At 38.5% G+C, this 22,981-nt stretch overlaps 1 protein-coding gene across 1 annotated transcript in view; it reads right to left on the bottom strand.

Moving 5' to 3' along the window:
• LOC126108660 (beta-glucuronidase-like) overlaps positions 1–22,981 on the bottom strand; it is a 149,826-nt gene that overhangs the window by 16,649 nt on the left and 110,196 nt on the right. Inside the window, exons 10-11 of the mRNA XM_049914005.1 lie at positions 17,572–17,748; positions 11,031–11,169 (exon numbers count right to left, since the gene is read on the bottom strand). Coding sequence (XP_049769962.1) covers positions 11,031–11,169; positions 17,572–17,748 — 316 coding nt within the window. The remainder of the gene's footprint in view (positions 1–11,030; positions 11,170–17,571; positions 17,749–22,981) is intronic.

The raw sequence follows: 22,981 nt of genomic DNA on the forward strand, positions 1-22,981 counted from the left end.
TTGATTGGTTGCTGCCAGTAGTTTCATCATCCATGTATAGCAAATGTGTGATTTTGTATGGGTATGTTCCAGTAATATTATATCCATAATTTGTATTACTTAGCATGTTGGATAGTGGGTTCAGAGCAAGACAGAATCAGAAAGGACTTAATGAGTCTCCTTGGTATATTTCACGCTTAATCTGTATTGGCTGTGATGTGATATCTGAATTTGTTTGGATATTAAGTGTGGTTTTCCAGTTTTTCATTACTATGTTTAGGAACTGTATCAATTTAGGATCTACTTTGTATACTTCCAATATCTGTAGTAACCATGAGTGGGGTACACTATGAAAAGCTTTTTGGTAATCAATGTATGCGTAGTGCAGTGACCTTTGTTTAGTTTTAGCTTGATATGTCACCTCTGTATCTATTATCAGTTGCTCTTTACATCCTCGTACTCCTTTGCAGCAGCCTTTTTGTTCTTCATTTATAATTTTGTTCTGTGTTGTATGTGTCATTAATTTCTGTGTAATGACTGAAGTTAATATTTTGTAGATTGTTGGTAGGCATGTTATGGGGTGATATTTTGGTGGGTTTGCTGTGTCTGCTTGATCTTTAGGTTTCAGATAGGTTATTCCATGTGTAAGTGTATCAGGGACTGTGTATGGATCTGCAATGTAACTGTTAAATAATTTGGTTAGATGTGAATGTGTTGAGGTGTACTTCTTTAGCCAGAAATTTGCTATTTTATCATTTCCAGGGGCTTTCCAATTGTGCGTAGAATTAATTGCTTGGGTGACTTCATGTTGCAAAATTATCACTTCAGGCATTTGTGGTATCATCTTGTACGAGTCTGTTTCTGCTTGTATCCACCATGCATGTCTGTTATGTTCTACCGGGTTTGACCATATGTTGCTCCAGAAGTGTTCCATGTCTGTTATGTTTGGTGGATTGTCTATTTTAATGTGTGTGTTATCTATTGTTTGTAAAATCTCTTTTGGTTTGTGTTGAATGTTTGGTTTTGTTTCCTTCTATTTTCACTTTTTTTGTATCTTCTAAGTCGTTTGGCCAATGCTTGTAATTTCTGCTTCTTTTCATCTAATTGCTCTATTGCTTCTTCTTGTGAGATTTTACCTAACCTTTTTCGTTTTTTGTCTGATATTTCATTTCTTATAAATTGTGTTAGCTGTCCGATGTCTTTTCTCAGTTTCTCTATTCTGATCTGTAGCCTGTGTTGCAATGCTGGTTTTGTGGGTTTCTTCTGTGTGTTGGTTGGTTCTGATCTCTGCCTAGTATGTATATTTAGTGTAGTGAGTGCTCCTACATAAACCAGTAGTTGTAACTCTTCCATAGTTGTATTTTCATTTATTTTGTTGTGTATGATTGTGTTGATAGTTGTTATTGTTGTTTTGACTTGTGGGTTATTTGGTGGTCTATGCAAGAATGGTCTAATGTCTGTATTTGTGTCTTTGTATTCTATATATGTCAACTGAAATTTTTCTTCTATATCTAACATGTGTGTCACTTCATGTTCTATTTGTGCTTGTTCTGGTGGGCGTCTTAAGATTTCGTTTTCCTCTGATTGCTTAATTGATGTGTGTTGTTCTTGTTTGCTCTGGGATGTTTGAGTCCATTACTGTATTTTCTTCTTCTGATTGCACATTATTTTGTTCCAGTATTTGTTGTACTTGTTGTTTGATGTTTTCTAATTCTGACTTGGGTATCCTGTTATTTTTTATTATTACACGGATCTGATCAGCTAGTCATTGTTCTGTTAAAAATTTGAATTCTGGGTATCTGGTAATAAATGTTGTGTATACTTGTGATCTGTATCCAGTTGTGTTGGTTCCTAAGTTTGTTGCTTGGCAATAACAGAACATGAGGTGTCGGTTAACTTCATCTGACCATCTCATCCTCTGTCTGTGTTTTCCTTCTAGAGTGGTTGCAGCAAGCATACCCTGCAAAACACCTCTATCTGGATTTAAATCATTTGCCATGTAGCTAGCAGTGTCGTTACCATTGTGGACGGGCATAGGGTTCAAGTGCCGTCCCCGACCATGACAGGACTTGTCCGAGGCTTCATTAGTTCTGTCCTGAACCAACTAATCACACTAAAAGGGGGGTTAGCCCTATTAGTGGTTTGTTCTTTTCGTTGCCTTTTACAACTGGCAGAACATACCGGAGGCCTATTCTTTTCCCGGGCCTATTATTATTATTATTATTATTATTATTATTATTATTATTACTACTATTATTATTAAGATCTTACATAACATTTCAAACATGATAAAGGAGGCCAACCTCTGTGGTCTACAACTATCCACTCCCATTCAAAAAGTGCTCTGAACTGAGTCAGAACAGGAAACGTTGTCATTCTGAAAAGCCTATCCAGTTATCTTCTTTAGCTATGTAATCACCATGGATGAGTGAGCACTGGGTGTATCATCACAATTCTGAGACAAAGAAGCCATGTATTCAGTCAAAATTGTAGATTTACCACTGCTTAAAAATGCAGTACCCAACCATCATCGAGCATGCTGATGCTGTTTGTTTTTTCAAAAACCATTACAGGATGGTACCACTGAAATCTTCTGATATGGATGTGGGAGACTGTCAAGACAAGACTTTGTGGGAAACTATTGAAATGGGGTATTTTTGCTCTGTGACAGTGTCACAGTTCATTCTGCACAGGACACATTCACACATGCTACTTCTTTGGACTATGAAACATTGCATTGACCCTTGTATACTCTTAACATTGAGCTCAGTGACTTCTTCTTTCCTCATATGAGGGAGTCCATTCAACAGCAGGTGTTTCTGGACTATGACAAAGTGATTTTTGATATGGAAGGTATTCTGAACGGTAAAAATGAAGATGTACAACAGAGCACTCTACCAAGTTATCCACTGTTGCGAAAATTGTTTCACACTGAAAGATGAATTTGCAGTTGAGGACTATCATTATCAATTTTACTGAGATACCAATCAAAACTTGCATTAGCCTTTGTGTAGACCTATCATACTTCTCCTACTTGTTTGTTTCCTTCCACATTCCTTATGGAATTTGAAGGAAGAATAATCTTGGTATTGAATGAACTGGAGACTCTACCTCATGCCAAATTTTGGCATTCCTCAATCCCTGGCCAATATATGGCTCCTGGGAACATTCCTTAACAAAGGATGACACAAATTTTAGATAACCTGGAGCATAATTACTCAATATTAAATCACTGAATCATCCAAACACATCCTACGAATGTTGTTGTTGTTGTTGTTGTGGTCTTCAGTCCTGAGACTGGTTTGATGCAGCTCTCCATGCTACTCTATCCTGTGCAAGCTTCTTCATCTCCCAGTATCTACTGCAACCTACATCCTTCTGAATCTGCTTAGTGTATTCATCTCTTGGTCTCCCTCTACGATTTTTACCCTCCACACTGCCCTCCAATGCTAAATTTGTGATCCCTTGATGCCTCAAAACATGTCCTACCAACCGATCCCTTCTTCTAGTCAAGTTGTGCCACAAACTTCTCTTCTCCCCAATCCTATTCAATACCTCCTCATTAGTTATGTGATCTACCCACCTTATCTTCAGCATTCTTCTGTAGCACCACATTTTGAAAGCTTCTATTCTCTTCTTGTCCCAAATATTTATCGCCCACGTTTCACTTCCATACATGGCTATACTCCATACAAATACTTTCAGAAACGACTTCCTGACACTTAAATCTATACTCGATGTTAACAAATTCCTCTTCTTGAGAAACGCTTTCCTTGCCATTGCCAGTCTACATTTTATATCCTCTCTACTTCGACCATCATCGGTTATTTTACTCCCTAAATAGCAAAACTCCTTTACTACTTTAAGTGTCTCATTTCCTAATCTAATTCCCTCAGCATCACCCAACTTAATTTGACTACATTCCATTATCCTCGTTTTGCTTTTGTTGATGTTCATCTTATATCCTCCTTTCAAGACACTGTCCATTCCGTTCAACTGCTCTTCCAAGTCCTTTGCTGTCTATGACAGAATTACAATGTCATCGGCGAACCTCAAAGTTTTTACTTCTTCTCCATGAATTTTAATACCTACTCCAAATTTTTCTTTTGTTTCCTTTACTGCTTGCTCAATATACAAATTGAATAACATCGGGGAGAGGCTACAACCCTGTCTTACTCCTTTCCCAACCACTGCTTCCCTTTCATGCCCCTCGACTCTTATAACTGCCATCTGGTTTCTGTACAAACTGTAAATAGTCTTTCGCTCCCTGTATTTTACCCCTGCCACCTTCAGAATTTGAAAGAGAGTATTCCAGTCAACGTTGTCAAAAGCTTTCTCTAAGTCTACAAATGCTAGAAACGTAGGTTTGCCTTTCCTTAATCTTTCTTCTAAGATAAGTCGTAAGGTCAGTATTGCCTCACGTGTTCCAACATTTCTACGGAATCCAAACTGACCTTCCCCGAGGTCGGCTTCTACCAGTTTTTCCATTCGTCTGTAAAGAATTCGCGTTAGTATTTTGCAGCTGTGACTTATTAAACTGATAGTTTGGTAATTTTCACATCTGTCAACACCTGCTTTCTTTGGGATTGGAATTATTATATTCTTCTTGAAGTCTGAGGGTATTTCGCCTGTCTCATACATCGTGCTCACCAGATGGTAGAGTTTTGTCATGACTGGCTCTCCCGAGGCCATCAGTAGTTCCAATGGAATGTTGTCTACTCCGGGGGACTTGTTTCGACTCAGGTCTTTCAGTGCTCTGTCAAACTCTTCACGCAGTATCTTATCTCCCATTTCTTCTTCATCTACATCCTCTTCCATTTCCATAATATTGTCCTCAAGTACATCGCCCTTGTATAAACCCTCTATATACTCCTTCCACCTTTCTGCTTTCCCTTTTTTGCTTAGAACTGGGTTTCCATCTGAGCTCTTGATATTCATACAAGTGGTTCTCTTCTCTCCAAAGGTCTCTTTAATTTTCCTGTAGGCAGTATCTATCTTACCCCTAGTGAGACAAGCCTCTACATCCTTACATTTGTCCTCTAGCCATCCCTGCTTAGCCATTTTGCACTTCCTGTCGATATCATTTTTGAGACGTTTGTATTCCTTTTTGCCTGTTTCATTTACTGCATTTTTATATTTTCTCCTTTCATCAGTTAAATTCAATATTTCTTCTGTTACCCAAGGATTTCTAATAGCCCTCGTCTTTTTACCTACTTCATCCTCTGCTGCCTTCACTACTTCATCCCTCAGAGCTACCCATTCTTCTTCTACTGTATTTCTTTCCCCCATTCCTGTCAATTGTTCCCTTATGCTCTCCCTGAAACTCTGTACAACCTCTGGTTCTTTCAGTTTATCCAGGTCCCATCTCCTTGAATTCCCACCTTTTTGCAGTTTCTTCAGTTTCAATCTGCAGTTCATAACCAATAGATTGTGGTCAGAATCCACATCTGCCCCAGGAAATGTCTTACAATTTAAAACCTGGTTCCTAAATCTCTGTCTTACCATTATATAACCTATCTGATACCTTTTAGTATCTCCAGGATTCTTCCATGTATACAACCTTCTTTTATGATTCTTGAACCAAGTGTTGGCTATGATTAAGTTATGCTCTGTGCAAAATTCTACAAGGCGGCTTCCTCTTTCATTCCTTCCCCCCAATCCATATTCACCTACTATGTTTCCTTCTCTCCCTTTTCCTACTGACGAATTCCAGTCACCCATGACTATTAAATTTTCGTCTCTCTTCACTACCTGAATAATTTCTTTTATCTCGTCATACATTTCATCTATTTCTTCATCATCTGCAGAGGTAGTTGGCATATAAACTTGTACTACTGTAGTAGGCATGGGCTTTGTGTCTATCCTACGAATAAGGATAAAAATGTAGAAGCACATATGTTCCCAGATAAGACATATCATGAATTTCTAGCTGATAGTTTGAATCCAGTATGGTGCAGACTGCATAAGGCTTGGCAGTCTTTCAAATCTGATCCTACAGGAGACTTACCAAGATAAGATAAATTTGTGATTAAGGAATGAAGACATTCTGCAGTGAATTGGTTAGCAAAAAAATGCCTTTTTTCACACTGTCTGTCTTATGGCCACTGGTGGCCATAGCGGAACCACATGCCTGCTCTCCACAGCAAAGCCTGACACCTAATACCATGTGCTTGGTCTGGTCTTGTGGTGAAACATTTATTGTTAGTATGTAGCAGTCAACATGTTAAAGAACATAATGAATTGCAGAGGCAGAACGACTGGACACATATAACATAAGGGACAGGCCTAACTATGACTATATAAAGAAGGTCAGTGGTGATATTAGCTTCAGTAATGAAGAGCATAGCAGGAAAGTGACAGAAATGGAAAATTTCATGAAATCATATTCTGATTTGATGGTTGAAACAGCAGCACAGACCATACGATATCACGAGTTCAGGTTATCAAATAAGTTACTTTGGACTCTAAAAGTGGCTGCTTGTCACTGTTTTCCCTACCAGAGCAGTAACAGGCAGATAACTGTAATTAAATCAGTTATATTCTTGATAAAACACACAAATGTGAGACAGTCTTATCACAAAGAATGGAATTTAGTTGACCCACAGTTCTGCAGTAAATGGCTAACAACTGGCTTTTTGCAGCTCAAGCTAAATGTGCTTAAAGCAGTTACAGAATCAAATGAGAAATGAGAATAATGGGACCAGTTCCTAGAGAGACTAATATTCAGAAAAACAGAGAGGAATGATGGGAACTGAAAATCATGAACAAAAGCCAACTGTAGTCACATAATGTGAGCACACGGACAGGGCCAGCATGGCAAAGCTTACAGCTCTAACATCGGTACAACTATGATGATGGATGCTCACTGTCTAAATCACATATCTTCTGCTTAATAACAAAGTTGGCAGAACCATTGTACCATGAAAATTTTTAACTGGAACTTACTTATCTACAAATGGTTACTTCCAAGATGATGCATGTCAACACATGTATCAGAAAATGGTAGCAACTACCATGCTACTCCTACTCATGAAGTGGACCCTTCTAAGAGATGACATGAAATGGGGCTGATGAGTGTCTCTCAGTAATTTTTTATCCTAAGATGCAGCACAGCAGCGTGCCGCCTCCAATAGAAAAAGGTCCCTGTAGCCAACTGTTCTGAGGACATTAATGCGAACAGTTCTTATTGCTTCCAGCCAAGGGGGCATCTCGAACCCCTAGTGCTCAGATTGGCGAACATGAGGTGACACCAGTTCTGCTGTGTCAGGAATCTGAAAGTAAGAGCCCCAGAACTTTCACTGATTTTCACTATCTTTTACGAATTACATGTTTGATGATCACAAAAACTGCTCCTCCCTGGCCATTTGATAGGCTATCAGTGGTTTCAGCTGTATAGGAAAAACTAGTTTAAATGCATAAATTCATGGGTTAATTTCAATGACTTTTTAATTAATTGATTTATATGTCCATAACTACTGCCAGTGACCTCATGATTGCTTAAACAATACAGATCTGTGATTGGAAACAAATTGTAATTTTATTTAACCCTTTTTCTTTGTAAGGGGGCTGGATTGAACAACTGTTGAGTCTTCTCCACACGCTCCAAACACCTCAGAAAAGTCTCCTGGTTACACATTCATTATCAAATTTCTTACTTTGGCTCAAGGAAGTTAAAATTCAAGGCAATGTATGACCAAATAAAAAGTTACGGAAATACAAAATTTCTATCTGCTAGTAAGAATTTCATAAAGAAGAGACTTCAAAATTTTTGGAAAAATGTGTGCAGCTTCACAAAATTAATGCAGTCCTTCAGTCACTTCTTACCCAAGCTGACTCTTCAAACATACTGTGCTGGTGTTCTTTATTATGTACATTTAGAGTCCCTTCAGTAAATGTCAGGCACTATTTCCTAATAAATCCTTCATTCATTACAATAGATTTTCATTATTCAATTATTAGTTTTAATAGATTGGTACTTTATATCGTTCACAACTACACAATGCTGCAACTGTCACACTTGACTACATTGTTAATTAAAATGTGTACAACAAACAAATCAAAATTTACACTATCCCATAATTTGGTAGTGTTTGTTGTGACCAAGCAAAAAACCCATACACAAATTTAGTTTACAACATTTGTCACAAGTGACAAAAATTAACTCTTTTGCATATTAGATGTCAGTATTACAAATGACAAATGAAAAATGTTCGCTCTTCCACATTAGGCTAGATTAGATTAGATTCAGTTTTCATTTCATAGACCCAAAAAATGAGATGACTCTCATGGGTGTGGAACATGTCAGAAAGTATAGCATAAAACGTTTGAATACAATACTTACTACCCTGATCATCTGTCAGGAGATAGTTGAAATAGGTTAACACAATGCAGTAAACTGGAACAGCTAATATTTACAGAATTAACACGCTGTCAGAACGAAACACTGTTATGCACTATTAATAAATTTATCATACACAAAATACCTAATCTTGACTGTCATGACCAAGTTTTGTCAAAACTTAAACTGGCTTAATAGTCTCTGTTAAGACATTCATCTAAGGAGTAGGAGGAGTTGCCAATCAAAAAGTCTTTCAAACTCTGTTTAAACCATGCTTTATCTGAAACCAAGTTTTTAATGGTTGCTGGCAATTTATTGAAAGCGTGTGTTCCTGAATACTGGACCCCTTTTAGGGTCAAGGTAAGTGATTTTAGGTCTTTATGTGGATTGTTCTTATTACTAGTATTGATACTATGTATTGAGCTATTGGTTGAAATAGAGATATATTACTTGCAACAAATTTCATTAAGGAATAAATATACTGAGAAGCAGTGGTTAGATTACAGAGTTCTTTGAACAGGTTTCTACAAGATGTTCTTGAATTTACACCACAAATGATTCTTATCACACCCTTTTGCACCCTAAAAACTTTTTCTCGGTTTGATGAGTTGCCCCAGGATAAGATCCCATATGACGTAATAGAAGGAAAGTAAGCAAAGTATGCAAGTTTTTTTTTATATTTATATCTCCTACATCTGAAATTATTCTCACAGCAAATACGGACTCGTTTAGGCGCTTAAACAATTCTGTGGTATGCCCTTACCAACTGAATTTATTATTGAGTTGTAATCTGAGAAATTTAACACTGTCAACTTGTTCGATCTACATGTCCTCATATGTTATACTCTTACTGGAACAAAATCTCTTACAGGTTCTGAACTGCATATAGTGGGTCTTCTCAAAGTTTAATGACTGAATTAACTTTAATAACTTATTAATGTCAGTGAAAATTTGATTAGCAGCTACTTCTAAATCCATACTTGACTTGTTACTTATTGCAATGTTTGTATCATCCGCAAACAAAACAAACTTATAATCTGGCAATGTAGCAGACAAGATGTCATTAATGTACACAAGAAAAAGCAATGGACTCAAGATGGAATCTTGAGGTTAGATTAGATTAGATTAGATTAGATTAATACTAGTTCCATGGATCATGAATACGATATTTCGTAATGATGTGGAATGAATCAAATTTTCCAATACATGACATAATTAAGTTAATTTAACAACATACTTAAGTTAATATAACAACTTTTTTTATTTGTTTGTGTTTCTTAATTTTTTTATTTTTTTTATAATTTTTTTTCTTAATTTATATCTAAAAATTCCTCTTTGGAGTAGGAGTTGTCATTCAGAAATTCTTTTAATTTCTTCTTAAATACTTGTTGGTTATCTGCCAGACTTTTGATACTATTTGGTAAGTGCCCAAGACTTTAGTGGCAGTATAATTCACCCCTTTCTGTGCCAAAGTTAGATTTCATCTTGAATAGTGAAGATCATCCTTTCTCCTAGTATTGTAGTTATGCACTCTGCTATTACTTTTGAATTGGGTTTGGTTGTTAATAACAAATTTCATAAGAGAGTATATATACTGAGAAGCTACTGTGAATATCCCTAGATCCTTAAATAAATGTCTGCAGGATGATCTTGGGTGGACTCCAGCTATTATTCTGATTACACGCTTTTGTGCAATAAATACTTTATTCCTCAGTGATGAATTACCCCAAAATATGATACCACATGAAAGCAATGAGTGAAAATAGGCGTAGTAAGCTAATTTACTAAGATGTTTATCACCAAAATTTGCAATGACCCTTATTGCATAAGTAGCTGAACTCAAACGTTTCAGCAGATCATCAATGTGTTTCTTCCAATTTAATCTCTCATCAATGGACACACCTAAAAATTTGGAATATTCTACCTTAGCTATATGCTTCTGATTAAGGTCTATATTTATTAATGGCGTCATACCATTCACTGTACGGAACTGTATGTACTGTGTCATCAAAATTCAGTGAGAGTCCGTTTACAAGGAACCACTTAGTAATTTTCTGAAAGACATTATTGACAATTTCATCAGTTAATTCTTGTTTGTCAGGTGTGATTACTATACTTGTATCATCAGCAAAGAGAACAAACTTTGCCTCTTCATGAATATAGAATGGCAAGTCATTAATTTATATTAAGAACAACAAAGGACCCAAGACTGACCCTTGTAGAACCCCACATGTAATTATTTCCCAGTCAGATGAAGACTGACTGCTTACTGCACAGGTATTTCACAACGACATCCTTTGTTTCCTGTTAGATAGATAAGACTCAAACCATTTCACAGCATTGCCAGTGACACCATAATATTTTTACTTAAGAGAATGCTGTGGTTCACACAGTCAAAGGCTTTTGACAGGTCACATAAAATACCAGTAGCCTCTATTTTATTATCTAATGAATTAAGTACATTCTCACTGTATGTGTGCTTTCTCTATATCAGAACCCTTAAGAAATCCAAAGTGTGACTTGGACAATATATTATTTGCAGTCAGATGTTTAACAATATGCTTGAACACAACCTTTTCAAACACCTCCAGAGATTTATAGAGCTTAAGAATGAATGATTTAGGGTTAATAGCATTTGCACTGGTGTTCATTTATCTGGATGACATTTCATTAGGATGATGTTTCATAGAGTATATAAGGCTATTGTACTTACATTGACCAGTTTGGAAATCAGCAAAGTTCCATATCAGTTCTCCAATAAAGTAACCTCTCTCTCGAAGAGTGTCAAAAGCCTTAAAGTGCTCAGACATCAGAAGCACTTGGTACTCCTCAGACCAAAGATATTCAGGTTGCTGTGGATGAATGTGACAGTTTGTCAATATCAATGAATAACTGCAAAGGATATAATTCAACAATGATTCATAATTTGGAGAAAGATACAAATAGGAATTCACCTTTGAATTATGTGAGCACACATTTGACTCCATTTTCAGTGTGCTACTTTTAAAGACATGATCATATACTATAAACCAGTCCAATAATTCATCTTGATACATATTATTTACTGTTATATTTGTAAAAGAGGAATGAGAAAGCAGAAATATTCAGCCAAAGTGTATCTTTTTAGAAATTTACTGCATTATTTGAATATTTGTAGAATTATGAGAACAAATGTCATTGTTAGTTGAAACTTCTCTGTCCAACAGAAAGTAAATGATTTCTTCACTATGATAATATTGACACAAATATTGAGACAGTGATACTTTTTCTACAGGCTTTTCTTAACTAATTGTGGCATTTAGGCATGACATCATCGATTCATCATTTGCAATATGACAGCGAATTTAGTAAGTTAGTAAAATGATGTGTAGATGTCATTTATATACTATGGTATCATTCCACCAATTCGATAAGAATTGGCATATTACTTTACTGATGAAAATTTTTTGAAGAGACAGCAATTTGCAAATACAAAAACACATCTATTCTGTGGTTCATTTTATCTTGCTTTGTCTTTCATAAGTGAATCACTCCATACTGAAAGGCCACTGTCACAATTTGAAGGAACTGAGTTATTGCCAAAATAATATTCCTACGGAAGCTCATAAAGCAGAGAAACTGGGACCTGTGTTTCATAAGTCTCTGAGAAAGGATCTCAGTCCAAGACTGAGGCCTTTTCTGTGTATGTCAGTGGTAGCTCAGAAGATGATTGCTTTCCATATTTAATAGCTACCTTCCCTTGTCTCTTATAGGCAATTACAGATTGCTGTCTAATACTTCTTGTGAAGTGGCATTCCTTATCAGAAGAAGAAAATGATATAAAGTCAGAAAAGAGATATAAATGAAACTTGTGCAAAGAAAAATTATGTAAAACATGCAAGACTGAAGTGCAGTTTACACACAAATTATGAGGTCATAGCTATCAGGTGGCATTCTTTCCTTCCTCTTGCCAGTGACTTCGATCTTCTAAATCAGTTGCTAAGGAATCGTAACTGAATCTACAGAATACATCAGATATGAGATCACTGTAAAAGTAGCAAAACCAGGAAGTGCCTCATGAAGGAAGAGGGAGCATCAGATGTTATTGATTTTACAACTTTCCAGCAAATGTTTTACAAAAAGAAAACTTGCCTTTCAGTAGCAACTGTTCAGACAAGCATTCTTAACGATCAGAAAATGTAATTTAAAATCAATAACTTCAAGCCTCTCATCTGCAATGCATACTTTCCTGGTCAAGTTGTTGCCAGATACTTCTTCATTCATGTTTTATAAAATACGCTTTCCTGGCCTGTGCACATTTATCCACCAGCCTACCATACCCAAAAGGATCCAAAAATATTTTAAAAATGGACAGTTGTATGTATGTATCTTCCACATCTCCTCTTAAAGCTGTGGGCCAATTTCAACTAAACTTTGTGACACCCATCATTTACTGCTGGAAAGCATTACTGTGGTAGTAAGAACCACCTACCTACCTATCAAAGAGGTGGGGGTGGGAGATGAAAAGACACAATAACCCGTAACATGTGAATACCCAGACATTATACATCTCTTATTTTTCAGACAGTATCCACATATGCCACTAAATGTATGAGGGTCATTTTTAAAGTAAGAACTGATTTCTAATGGAGAAAGAGAAACTTTATTTATGAACATAAATTGTACATGAGGGTCATTGTTAAAGTAAGAGCCGATTTGCAATGGAGAAAGAGAAAATTTATTTATGAATGTAAATTTGTTTCACAGACTACAATAAGCACATTTTTTCAGTTTTTAACATAGTTACCATGAACATGAAAACATTTGTCAAGTCATGGCACCAGTTTTTAGATCCTACCATCGAATGCTGCCTCTCTGCTAAACCAGTTAGTAACAGTTTCTTTCAACATATCAATATTTTCAAAGCACTTTCCACCAAGGAATTCCTTCAGTTTTGGAAACAGGTGAAAGTGTGATGGTGCTACTTCAGGGATGTATGGTGGACGATGCAGTAATTCCCAATAAAAACTGGTCCAGTTGTGTCTTTGTTCTTGCCAGAACATGAGACCAAGCATTGTTGTGAAGCAGAACGATGCTGCTACACAGCAGTACCCACTGGCAATTTGAAATAGTGCACCTGAGCTTCAATAATATTTCACAGTTTCTCTGTGTCACTCCTCTTGGCAAAAAGTCTAACAGAAGAATGCGTTTCCAATCCCTAAAAACCGTGGCCTTGATTTTCCGTGTTAAAGGTTCTTGTTTGAATTTTCATGCTTTTGTCGCGGAGTTTGAATGTTAAAAATTCAGGAAATACTCAGTGGAAATGGCAACTGGGTATCAAGAATCATATCTTGATAAAAAAAAAATCCATATCAAACATAGGGAAAGAGGGATAGACATTATAGTCATAAATATCAAAATTTGCAGCACTCTCTCATCATATCATTCAAGATACACATTCTGAAAAAAAGAAGAAAGAAAGAAAGAAAGAAACACACAGTGCTGAGAGAGTTCCATGGCTGTCATGATTTAATAACCCATGAGCAGCTCAATAATGGATGTAAAGGCTTGAAGCTCTTGAGTGAAGTAAATCATCACTACCACCATCATGAGACCACCATGGCAAGAACAGTGCGGAAACTTAGTAAAGTGCAGCTTTTCCCCTTTAAATTAACAGTTACCTGGAAGAGGGTGGATACTGACAAGGTATGACAGGATAACTCAATAATTTCAAAAGAAGGTAGAAGGTGAAGCTGTGGGAACTGAGGCTGAATGTTATACATTCATGGCACAGTTTAAAAAGTGCAGTCACGTGGAATATGTTTGGAGGTCATGCATTCATGAGACATTTCAGAGTTATTGAGGATTCATAGGTCTTTGATAGTTCTATGAAAGAGTCAGAGATACAGGCATATATTCAAATGTGGCCATCAAAAAGATACCATGACCGTTACTTGACAAAATGCCTAATTGTGTGCGTATTTCCAATTGCATCTATTCAGCTTAGGCAGGGCTGTGATTTATGACACTGCTCCAGCAACAACTGCCAATAATGCTAATAATTGATATCCTTTTAATAAAGTCATATTTTACTAATAAGAACTTGGTAAAAAAAAAGCTTTCTAAGACAAAGATTGCATAAAAATTTCTTTATTTTCAACAACCAGTTTTGACAGACTTTTATATCATCTTCAGGTCTGTGACATAGTACACATATGGGGAAAATATTTTATATCATGAATTATAACATAGTACTTAGAAAAGAAAAAAAATATTTGCCATCACAGGAAATGGAAAAGGAAACTCTACATTTACATACCTTCAAAATTTTTGCTACAAAATCAGTTCATTGTGAATTGGAACTTCACACCAAGTTGTCATGGTAGTGGATGGAATGTAGCAGCTTATACTAAGGTTTGTCATAATAAAACATTTGCAGTCAAAAGGCACCTTGTGTACATGGCCATGTCCATATATGTAGCACTCACAAACGATTGATAATTCATAAAAATCACAATATAGAATATAATGCACAGTAGCTCATCTGCTTACAGTAGCTTGACATTTTCCATTAATTGCTGACCCACCTTCGATGGTGTGTAAGGTAAAGCTGGAAGGCAGTGCTGTAAAGATAACATGTGTACAGCATGTTACAGCCAATAGATGGATTTTACATCAGTATCATAAGAACAGAAAGTAAATTATTATTTTTTTCACATTTAAACTTACATACTTTTGTGAGTGGTCTTAAAACACTGTAACAGTTATAAAACTGTACTACATCAGTACATGAAACTGTACTATGTATGTATGTATGCGAAACATGTTTCATGTACAGATATAGTAGAGTTTTGTAATCAATACAATGATTAAAGACCACTCACAAATGTATGTAAGTTTAAATGAGAAAATTTAGCAGGTGCTGACAGGTGTGAAAATTACTGAACTATAAGTTTAATAACTCATGGTTGCAAAATACTAACATGAATCCTTTACAGAAGAATGGAAAAACTGGTAGAAGCTGATCTCGGGGAAGATCAGTTTGGATTCCGTAGAAATTTTGGAACACATGAGGCAACACTGGCCCTATAACTTCTCATAGAAGATAGGTTAAGAAAAGGCAAACTACATTTGTAGACATGGAGAAAGATTTTGACAATGATGACTGGAATACTCTCTTTCAACTCTAAAGGTGGCAGGGGTTAAATAAAGGGAGCAAAAGGCTATTTATAATTCGTACAGAAACCACATGGCAGTTACAAGAGTTGAGGGAAGCAATGGTTAAGAAGGGAGTGAGACAGGATTGTATCCCATCCCCGATGTTATTCAGTCTGTATATTGATCAAGCAGCAAAAGAAACAAAAGAAAATTTGGATTAGGAATTAATATGCAGGGAGAAGAAACAAAAACTTTGAGGTTCACTGATGACATTGTAATTCTGTCAGAGACAGCAAAGGACTTGGAAGAGCCGTTGAACGGAATGGACAGTGTCTTGAAAGGAGCCCATAAGATGAACATCAGCAAAAGCAAAATGAGGATAATGGAATATAGTCTAATTAAATCAGATGTTTCTAAGGGAATTAGGTTAGGAAATGAGACACTTAAATTAGTAGATGAGTTTTGCTATTTGGGAAGTAAAGTAACTGATGATGGTCAACGAAGGGAGGGTATAAAATGCACACAGGCAATGGTATGAAAAGTGTCTCTGACAAAGAGAAATTGGTTAAGATCAAGTATAGATGTAAGTTTCAGGAAGTCCTTTCCTGAAGTATTTGTATGGAGTGGAAGAGAAACATGGACAATAAACAGTTTTGACAAGAAGAGAATAGAAGCATTTGAAATGTGGTGCTGCAGAAGAATGCTGAAGATTAGATGGATAGATCATGTAACTAATGAGGAAGTACTGAATAGGAATGGGGAGAAGAGAAATTTGTGGTACAATCTGACTAGAAGAAGAAATTGGTTGGTAGGACACATGGACACATTCTGAGGTGTCAACAGATCACCAATTTCGTGCTGGAGGAAAGCATGGGGGGGTTGGGGGAGGTGGGGGGGGTAAAAGTCATAGACAGACACTAAGTAAGCAGATTCAGAAGGATGTAGTTTTCAGTAGTTACTTGGAGATGAAGAGGCTTGCACAGGATAGAGTAACACGGAGAGCTGCATCAAACCAGTCTCGGGACCGAAGACCACAACAACAACAATGTTTAAAGACCTCTCAGAAAAGTATGTAGTTTAAATGTGAAAATGTAACAATATATATTATGGGCTTATGATACTGATGTAAGAGCTATCGAATGGCTGCAACACTGTATATGTGTTATCTTTATATTAGTGGAAAAATCAAGCTAACATAAACAGATGTGCTATGTGTATTTTATTGTATATTGTAAAAAGAAAGATGTTGAGACTTACCCAACAAAAGCGCTGGCAGGTCGATAGACACACAAATAAACACAAACATACACACAAAACTCTAGCTTTCGCAACCAACGGTTGCCTCGTCAGGAAAGAGGGAAGGAGAAGGAAAGACAAAAGGATATGGGTTTTCGCAACCAATTGTATATTGTGATTTTTATGAATTAAAAATCAGCTGTGAGTGCTACATGTATGGACAAGGCCATGTACACAAGATGCTTTTTGATTGTAAATATTTTATTGCTGAAAAACCTTTCCATAAGTTGCTCGATTTTATCCACTAACATGACAACCTTGCATGGGGTTCCAGCTCACAATGAACACAATTTTTAGCAAAACTTTTGAAGGTATGTAAATGTACAGTTTCCTTTCCCATTTCTTGTAATGTCAAACAAAAGCTTTCTTCTTCATTTCTCAAGTACCATGTCATAATTCATAATATGAAATATATTCCATCTAAGTGCACTATGTTACAGACCTAAAGATGATAGCAAAGTTTGTTGAAACTGGTTGGTGAAGATAAAGAAATATTTATGTGATCTTGGCTATAGAAAGTTCTCTTACCAAGTAAAACACATTGCCCCTTCTCGTGTCTCAACATGAGAAAATTCAATCTAGTTTTTGCACTTTTAATACTATAGTGGTTCCACACAGCAATGTGACTTTTCACTACTTCAAGAGCCACAGAATAACCTGTCCCTCAACAAGAATGACATCAACAGCTTATTTTTCACAAAGCATGGAAAAACAAATTAAATATCTATACTGTCAACAGGCCCATAAGAGGAAACTCATAGTTGTATTATTCCTTTCATATTCTTAGCAGAAAATTTTCATGTTGCTATGCTTTGTCTTACCATGTGAAGCCCCACCATACTGTCAGCTCCATATTCAGTCATGATTATTGGTTTATTATACTTTTCCCTCCAGTTTTCCATTTCTTCAAGTAGTTTGGGAACTATGACTCCTGTAAACCCACTATCATAGTACCACGCATTATAGCGATTCACACCAATGATATCCAAAAACTGGCCCTGTAAAAAGAACAGCAGTTCATTTGTGAACTTTGTATGAGTCATATAAAATTTGTAACTGGTATTTATTACTTTTTCTAAATATCCAACTCATCACATGAAAGGGTCATCACTCTACATATTTATGACAGATGAATCAGATCTATGACACGATTCAGATTCAGAGTCTTTATTAGTCAGTCAGCATTTGTACATGCAACACACTTTTTGAGTACACTTACTGATATTACAAAATACATACTTGCATTATTTATGCTATTGTATTTGGCATTTGTAAAAATCTTCTAAAGAATAAAATGGGTTAGCTACCATTTCCTTAATTGATTTGATTGGTATACTTGTGATATGTTTACACAATCTATTATATACAGGGTGTTTCAAAAATGACCGGTATATTTGAAACGGCAATACAAACTAAACGAGCAGCGATAGAAATACACTGTTTGTTGCAATATGCTTGGGACAACAGCACATTTTCAGGCAGACAAACTTTCGAAACCGAGCGAGGTGGCGCAGTGGTTAGCACACTGGACTCGCATTCGGGAGGACGACGGTTCAATCCCGTCTCCGGCCATCCTGATTTAGGTTTTCCGTGATTTTCCTAAATCGCTTCAGGCAAATGCCGGGATGGTTCCTTTGAAAGGGCACGGCCGATTTCCTTCCCCATCCTTCCCTCACCCGAGCTTGCACTCCGTCTCTAATGACCTCGTTGTCGACGGGACGTTAAACACTAATATCCTCCTCCTCCTCCTCCTCCACAAACTTTCGAAATTACAGTAGTTACAATTGTCAACAACAGATGGCGCTGCGGTCTGGGAAACTCTATAGTACGATATTTTCCACATATCCACCATGCGTAGCAATAATATGGCGTAGTCTCTGAATGAAATTACCCGAAACCTTTGACAACGTGTCTGGCGGAATGGCTTCACATGCAGATGAGATGTACTGCTTCAGCTGTTCAATTGTTTCTGGATTCTGGCGGTACACCTGGTCTTTCACGTGTCCCCACAGAAAGAAGTCACAGGGGTTCATGTCTGGCGAATAGGGAGGCCAATCCACGCTGCCTCCTGTATGTTTCGGATAGCCCAAAGCAATCACACGATCATCGAAATATTCATTCAGGAAATTAAAGACGTTGGCCGTGCGATGTGGCCGGGCACCATCTTGCATAAACCACGAGGTGTTCGCAGTGTCGTCTAAGGCAGTTTGTACCGCCACAAATTCACGAAGAATGTCCAGATAGCGAGATGCTGTAATCGTTTCGGATCTGAAAAATGGGCCAATGATTCCTTTGGAAGAAATGGCGGCCCAGACCAGTACTTTTTGAGGATGCAGGGATGATGGGACTGCAACATGGGGCTTTTCGGTTCCCCATATGCGCCAGTTCTGTTTATTGACGAAGCCGTCCAGGTAAAAATAAGCTTCATCAGTAAACCAAATGCTGCCCACATGCATATCGCCGTCATCAATCCTGTGCACTATATCGTTAGCGAATGTCTCTCGTGCAGCTATGGTAGTGGCGCTGAGGGGTTGCCGCGTTTGAATTTTGTATGGATAGAGGTGTAAACTCTGGCGCATGAGATGATACGTGGACGTTGGCATCATTTGGACCGCAGCTGCAACACGGCGAACGGAAACCCGAGGCCGCTGTTGGATTACCTGCTGCACTAGCTGCGCGTTGCCCTCTGTGGTTGCCGTACGCGGTCGCCCTACCTTTCCAGCACGTTCATCCGTCACGTTCCCAGTCCATTGAAATTTTTCAAACAGATCCTTTATTGTATCGCTTTTCGGTCCTTTGGTTACATTAAACCTCCGTTGAAAACTTCGTCTTGTTGCAACAACACTATGTTCTAGGCGGTGGAATTCCAACACCAGAAAAATCCTCTGTCTAAGGAATAAACCATGTTGTCCACAGCACACTTGCGCGTTGTGAACAGCACATGCTTATAGCAGAAAGACGACGTACAGAATGGCGCACCCACAGACTGCGTTGCCTTCTATATCTTTCACATCACTTGCAGCGCCATCTGTTGTTGAAAATTGTAACTACTGTAATTTCGAAAGTTTGTCCGCCTGAAAATGTACTGTTGTCCCAAGCATATTGCAACAAACGGTGTATTTCTATCGCTGGTCGTTTAGTTTTTATTGCCGTTTCAAATATACCGGTCATTTTTGAAACACCCTGTATATCTAAAAACAAAGATGATGTGACTTACCAAACGAAAGCACTGGCACGTCGATAGACACACTAACAAACACAAACATACACACAAAATTCTAGCTTTCACAACCAATGGTTGCTTCGTCAGGAAAGAGGGAAGGAGAGGGAAAGACGAAAGGATGTGGGTTTTAAGGGAGAGGGTAAGGAGTCATTCCAATCCCGGGAGTGGAGAGACTTACCTTAGGGGGAAAAAAGGATGGGTATACACTCCCACACACACACATATCCATCCACACATATACAGACACAAGCAGACATATTCAAAGGCAAAGAGTTTGGGCAGAGATGTCAGTCGAGGCGGAAGTGCAGAGGCAAAGATGTTGTTGAATGACAGGTGAGGTATGAGTGGCGGCAACTTGAAATTAGCGGAGATTGAGGCCTGGTGGATAACGGGAAGAGAGGATATATTGAAGAGCAAGTTCCCATCTCCGGAGTTCGGATAGGTTGGTGTTAGTGAGAAGTATCCAGATAACCCGGACGGTGTAACACTGTGCCAAGATGTGCTGGCCATGCACCAAGGCATGTTTAGCTACAGGGTGATCCTCATTACCAACAAACACTGTCTGCCTGTGTCCATTCATGCGAATGGACAGTTTGTTGCTGGTCATTCCCACATAGAATGCGTCACAGTGTAGGCAGGTCAGTTGGTAAATCACGTGGGTGCTTTCACACATGGCTCTGCCTTTGATCGTGTACACCTTCCGGGTTACAGGACTGGAGTAGGTGGTGGTGGGAGGGTGCATGGGACAGGTTTTACACCGGGGGCAGTTACAAGGGTAGGAGCCAGAGGGTAGTGAAGGTGGTTTGGGGATTTCATAGGGATGAACTAAGAGGTTACGAAGGTTAGGTGGACGGCGGAAAGAAACTCTTGGTGGAGTGGGGAGGATTTCATGAAGGATGGATCTCATTTCAGGGCAGGATTTGAGGAAGTCTTATCCCTGCTGGAGAGCCACATTCAGAGTCTGATCCAGTCCCGGAAAGTATCCTGTCACAAGTGGGGCACTTTTGTGGTTCTTCTGTGGGAGGTTCTGGATTTGAGAGGATGAGAAAGTGGCTCTGGTTATTTGCTTCTGTACCAGGTCGGGAGGGTAGATGCGGGATGCGAAAGCTGTTGTCAGGTTGTTAGTGTAATGGTTCAGGGATTCCGGACTGGAGCAGATTCGTTTGCAGCTTCATCCTGACACACAACTTCTTCACTTTTGAAGGCCAGACATACCAACAATTAAAGCGAACAGCCATGGGTACCAGGATGGCCCCCTCGTACGCCAACCTATTCATGGGTTGCTTAGAGGAAGCCTTCTTGGTTACCCAGGCCTGCCAACCCAAAGTTTGGTACAGATTTATTGATGACATCTTCATGATCTGGACTCACAGTGGAGAACTCTAGAATTTCCTCTCCAACCTCAACTCCTTTGGTTCCATCAGATTCACCTGGTCCTACTCCAAATCCCATGCCACTTTCCTTGACATTGACCTCCACCTGTCCAAGGCCAGCTTCACATGTCCGTCCACATCAAACCCACCAACAAGCAACAGTACCTCCATTATGACAGCTGCCACCCATTCGACATCAAACGGTCCCTTCCCTACAGCATAGGTCTTCGTGGCAAATGAATCTGCTCCACTCCGGAATCCCTGAACCATTACACCAACAACCTGATAACAGCTTTCGCATTCCGCAACTACCCTCCCGACCTGGTACAGAAGCAAATAACCAGAGCCACTTCCTCACCCCCTCAAATCCAGAACCTCCCACAGAAGAACCACAAAAGTGCCCCACTTGTGACAGGATACTTTCTGGGACTGGATCAGACTCTGAATGTGGCTCTCCAGCAGGAATATGACTTCCTCAAATCCTGCCCTGAAATGAGATCCATCCTTCATGAAATCCTCCCCACTCCACCAAGAGTGTCTTTCCACCGTCCACCTAACCTTCGTAACCTCTTAGTTCATCACTATGAAATCCCCAAACCACCTCCCCTACCCTCTGGCTCCTACCCTTGTAACTGCCCCCGGTGTAAAACCTGTCCCATGCACCCTCCCACCACCACCTACTCCAGTCCTGTAACCCGGAAGGTGTACACGATCAAAGGCAGAGCCACATGTGAAAGCACCCACGTGATTTACCAACTGACCTGCCTACACTGTGACGCATTCTATGTGGGAATGACCAGCAACAAACTGTCCATTCGCATGAATGGACACAGGCAGACAGTGTTTGTTGGTAATGAGGATCACCCTGTAGCTAAACATGCCTTGGTGCACGGCCAGCACATCTTGGCACAGTGTTACACCGTCCGGGTTATCTGGATACTTCTCACTAACACCAACCTATCCGAACTCCGGAGATGGGAACTTGCTCTTCAATATATCCTCTCTTCCCGTTATCCACCAGGCCTCAATCTCCGCTAATTTCAAGTTGCCGCCACTCATACCTCACCTGTCATTCAACAACATCTTTGCCTCTGCACTTCCGCCTCGACTGACATCTCTGCCCAAACTCTTTGCCTTTGAATATGTCTGCTTGTGTCTGTATATGTGTGGATGGATATGTGTGTGTGTGGGAGTGTATACCCATCCTTTTTTCCCCCTAAGGTAAGTCTCTCCACTCCCGGGATTGGAATGACTCCTTACCCTCTCCCTTAAAACCCACATCCTTTCGTCTTTCCCTCTCCTTCCCTCTTTCCTGACGAAGCAACCATTGGTTGTGAAAGCTAGAATTTTGTGTGTATGTTTGTGTTTGTTAGTGTGTCTATCGACGTGCCAGTGCTTTCGTTTGGTAAGTCACATCATCTTTGTTTTTAGATATATTTTTCCCATGTGGAATGTTTCCCTCTATTATATTCAATCTGTTATATATATATATATTGACTGACATGTAGGTGTGATTATTGTTTGTTTTTGCTATTCTTTTTTGAGGTAAGAGCAAAGTACTACTGATTCTTGTGTTATAACTACATCTTTGATTTGTTACACTTAAATTTGGTAGTTCATTGAGTATGTAATTAA

This window comes from Schistocerca cancellata, chromosome 1 (genome assembly GCF_023864275.1).
Source record: "Schistocerca cancellata isolate TAMUIC-IGC-003103 chromosome 1, iqSchCanc2.1, whole genome shotgun sequence".
Classification (NCBI taxonomy): Eukaryota; Metazoa; Arthropoda; class Insecta; order Orthoptera; family Acrididae; genus Schistocerca; species Schistocerca cancellata.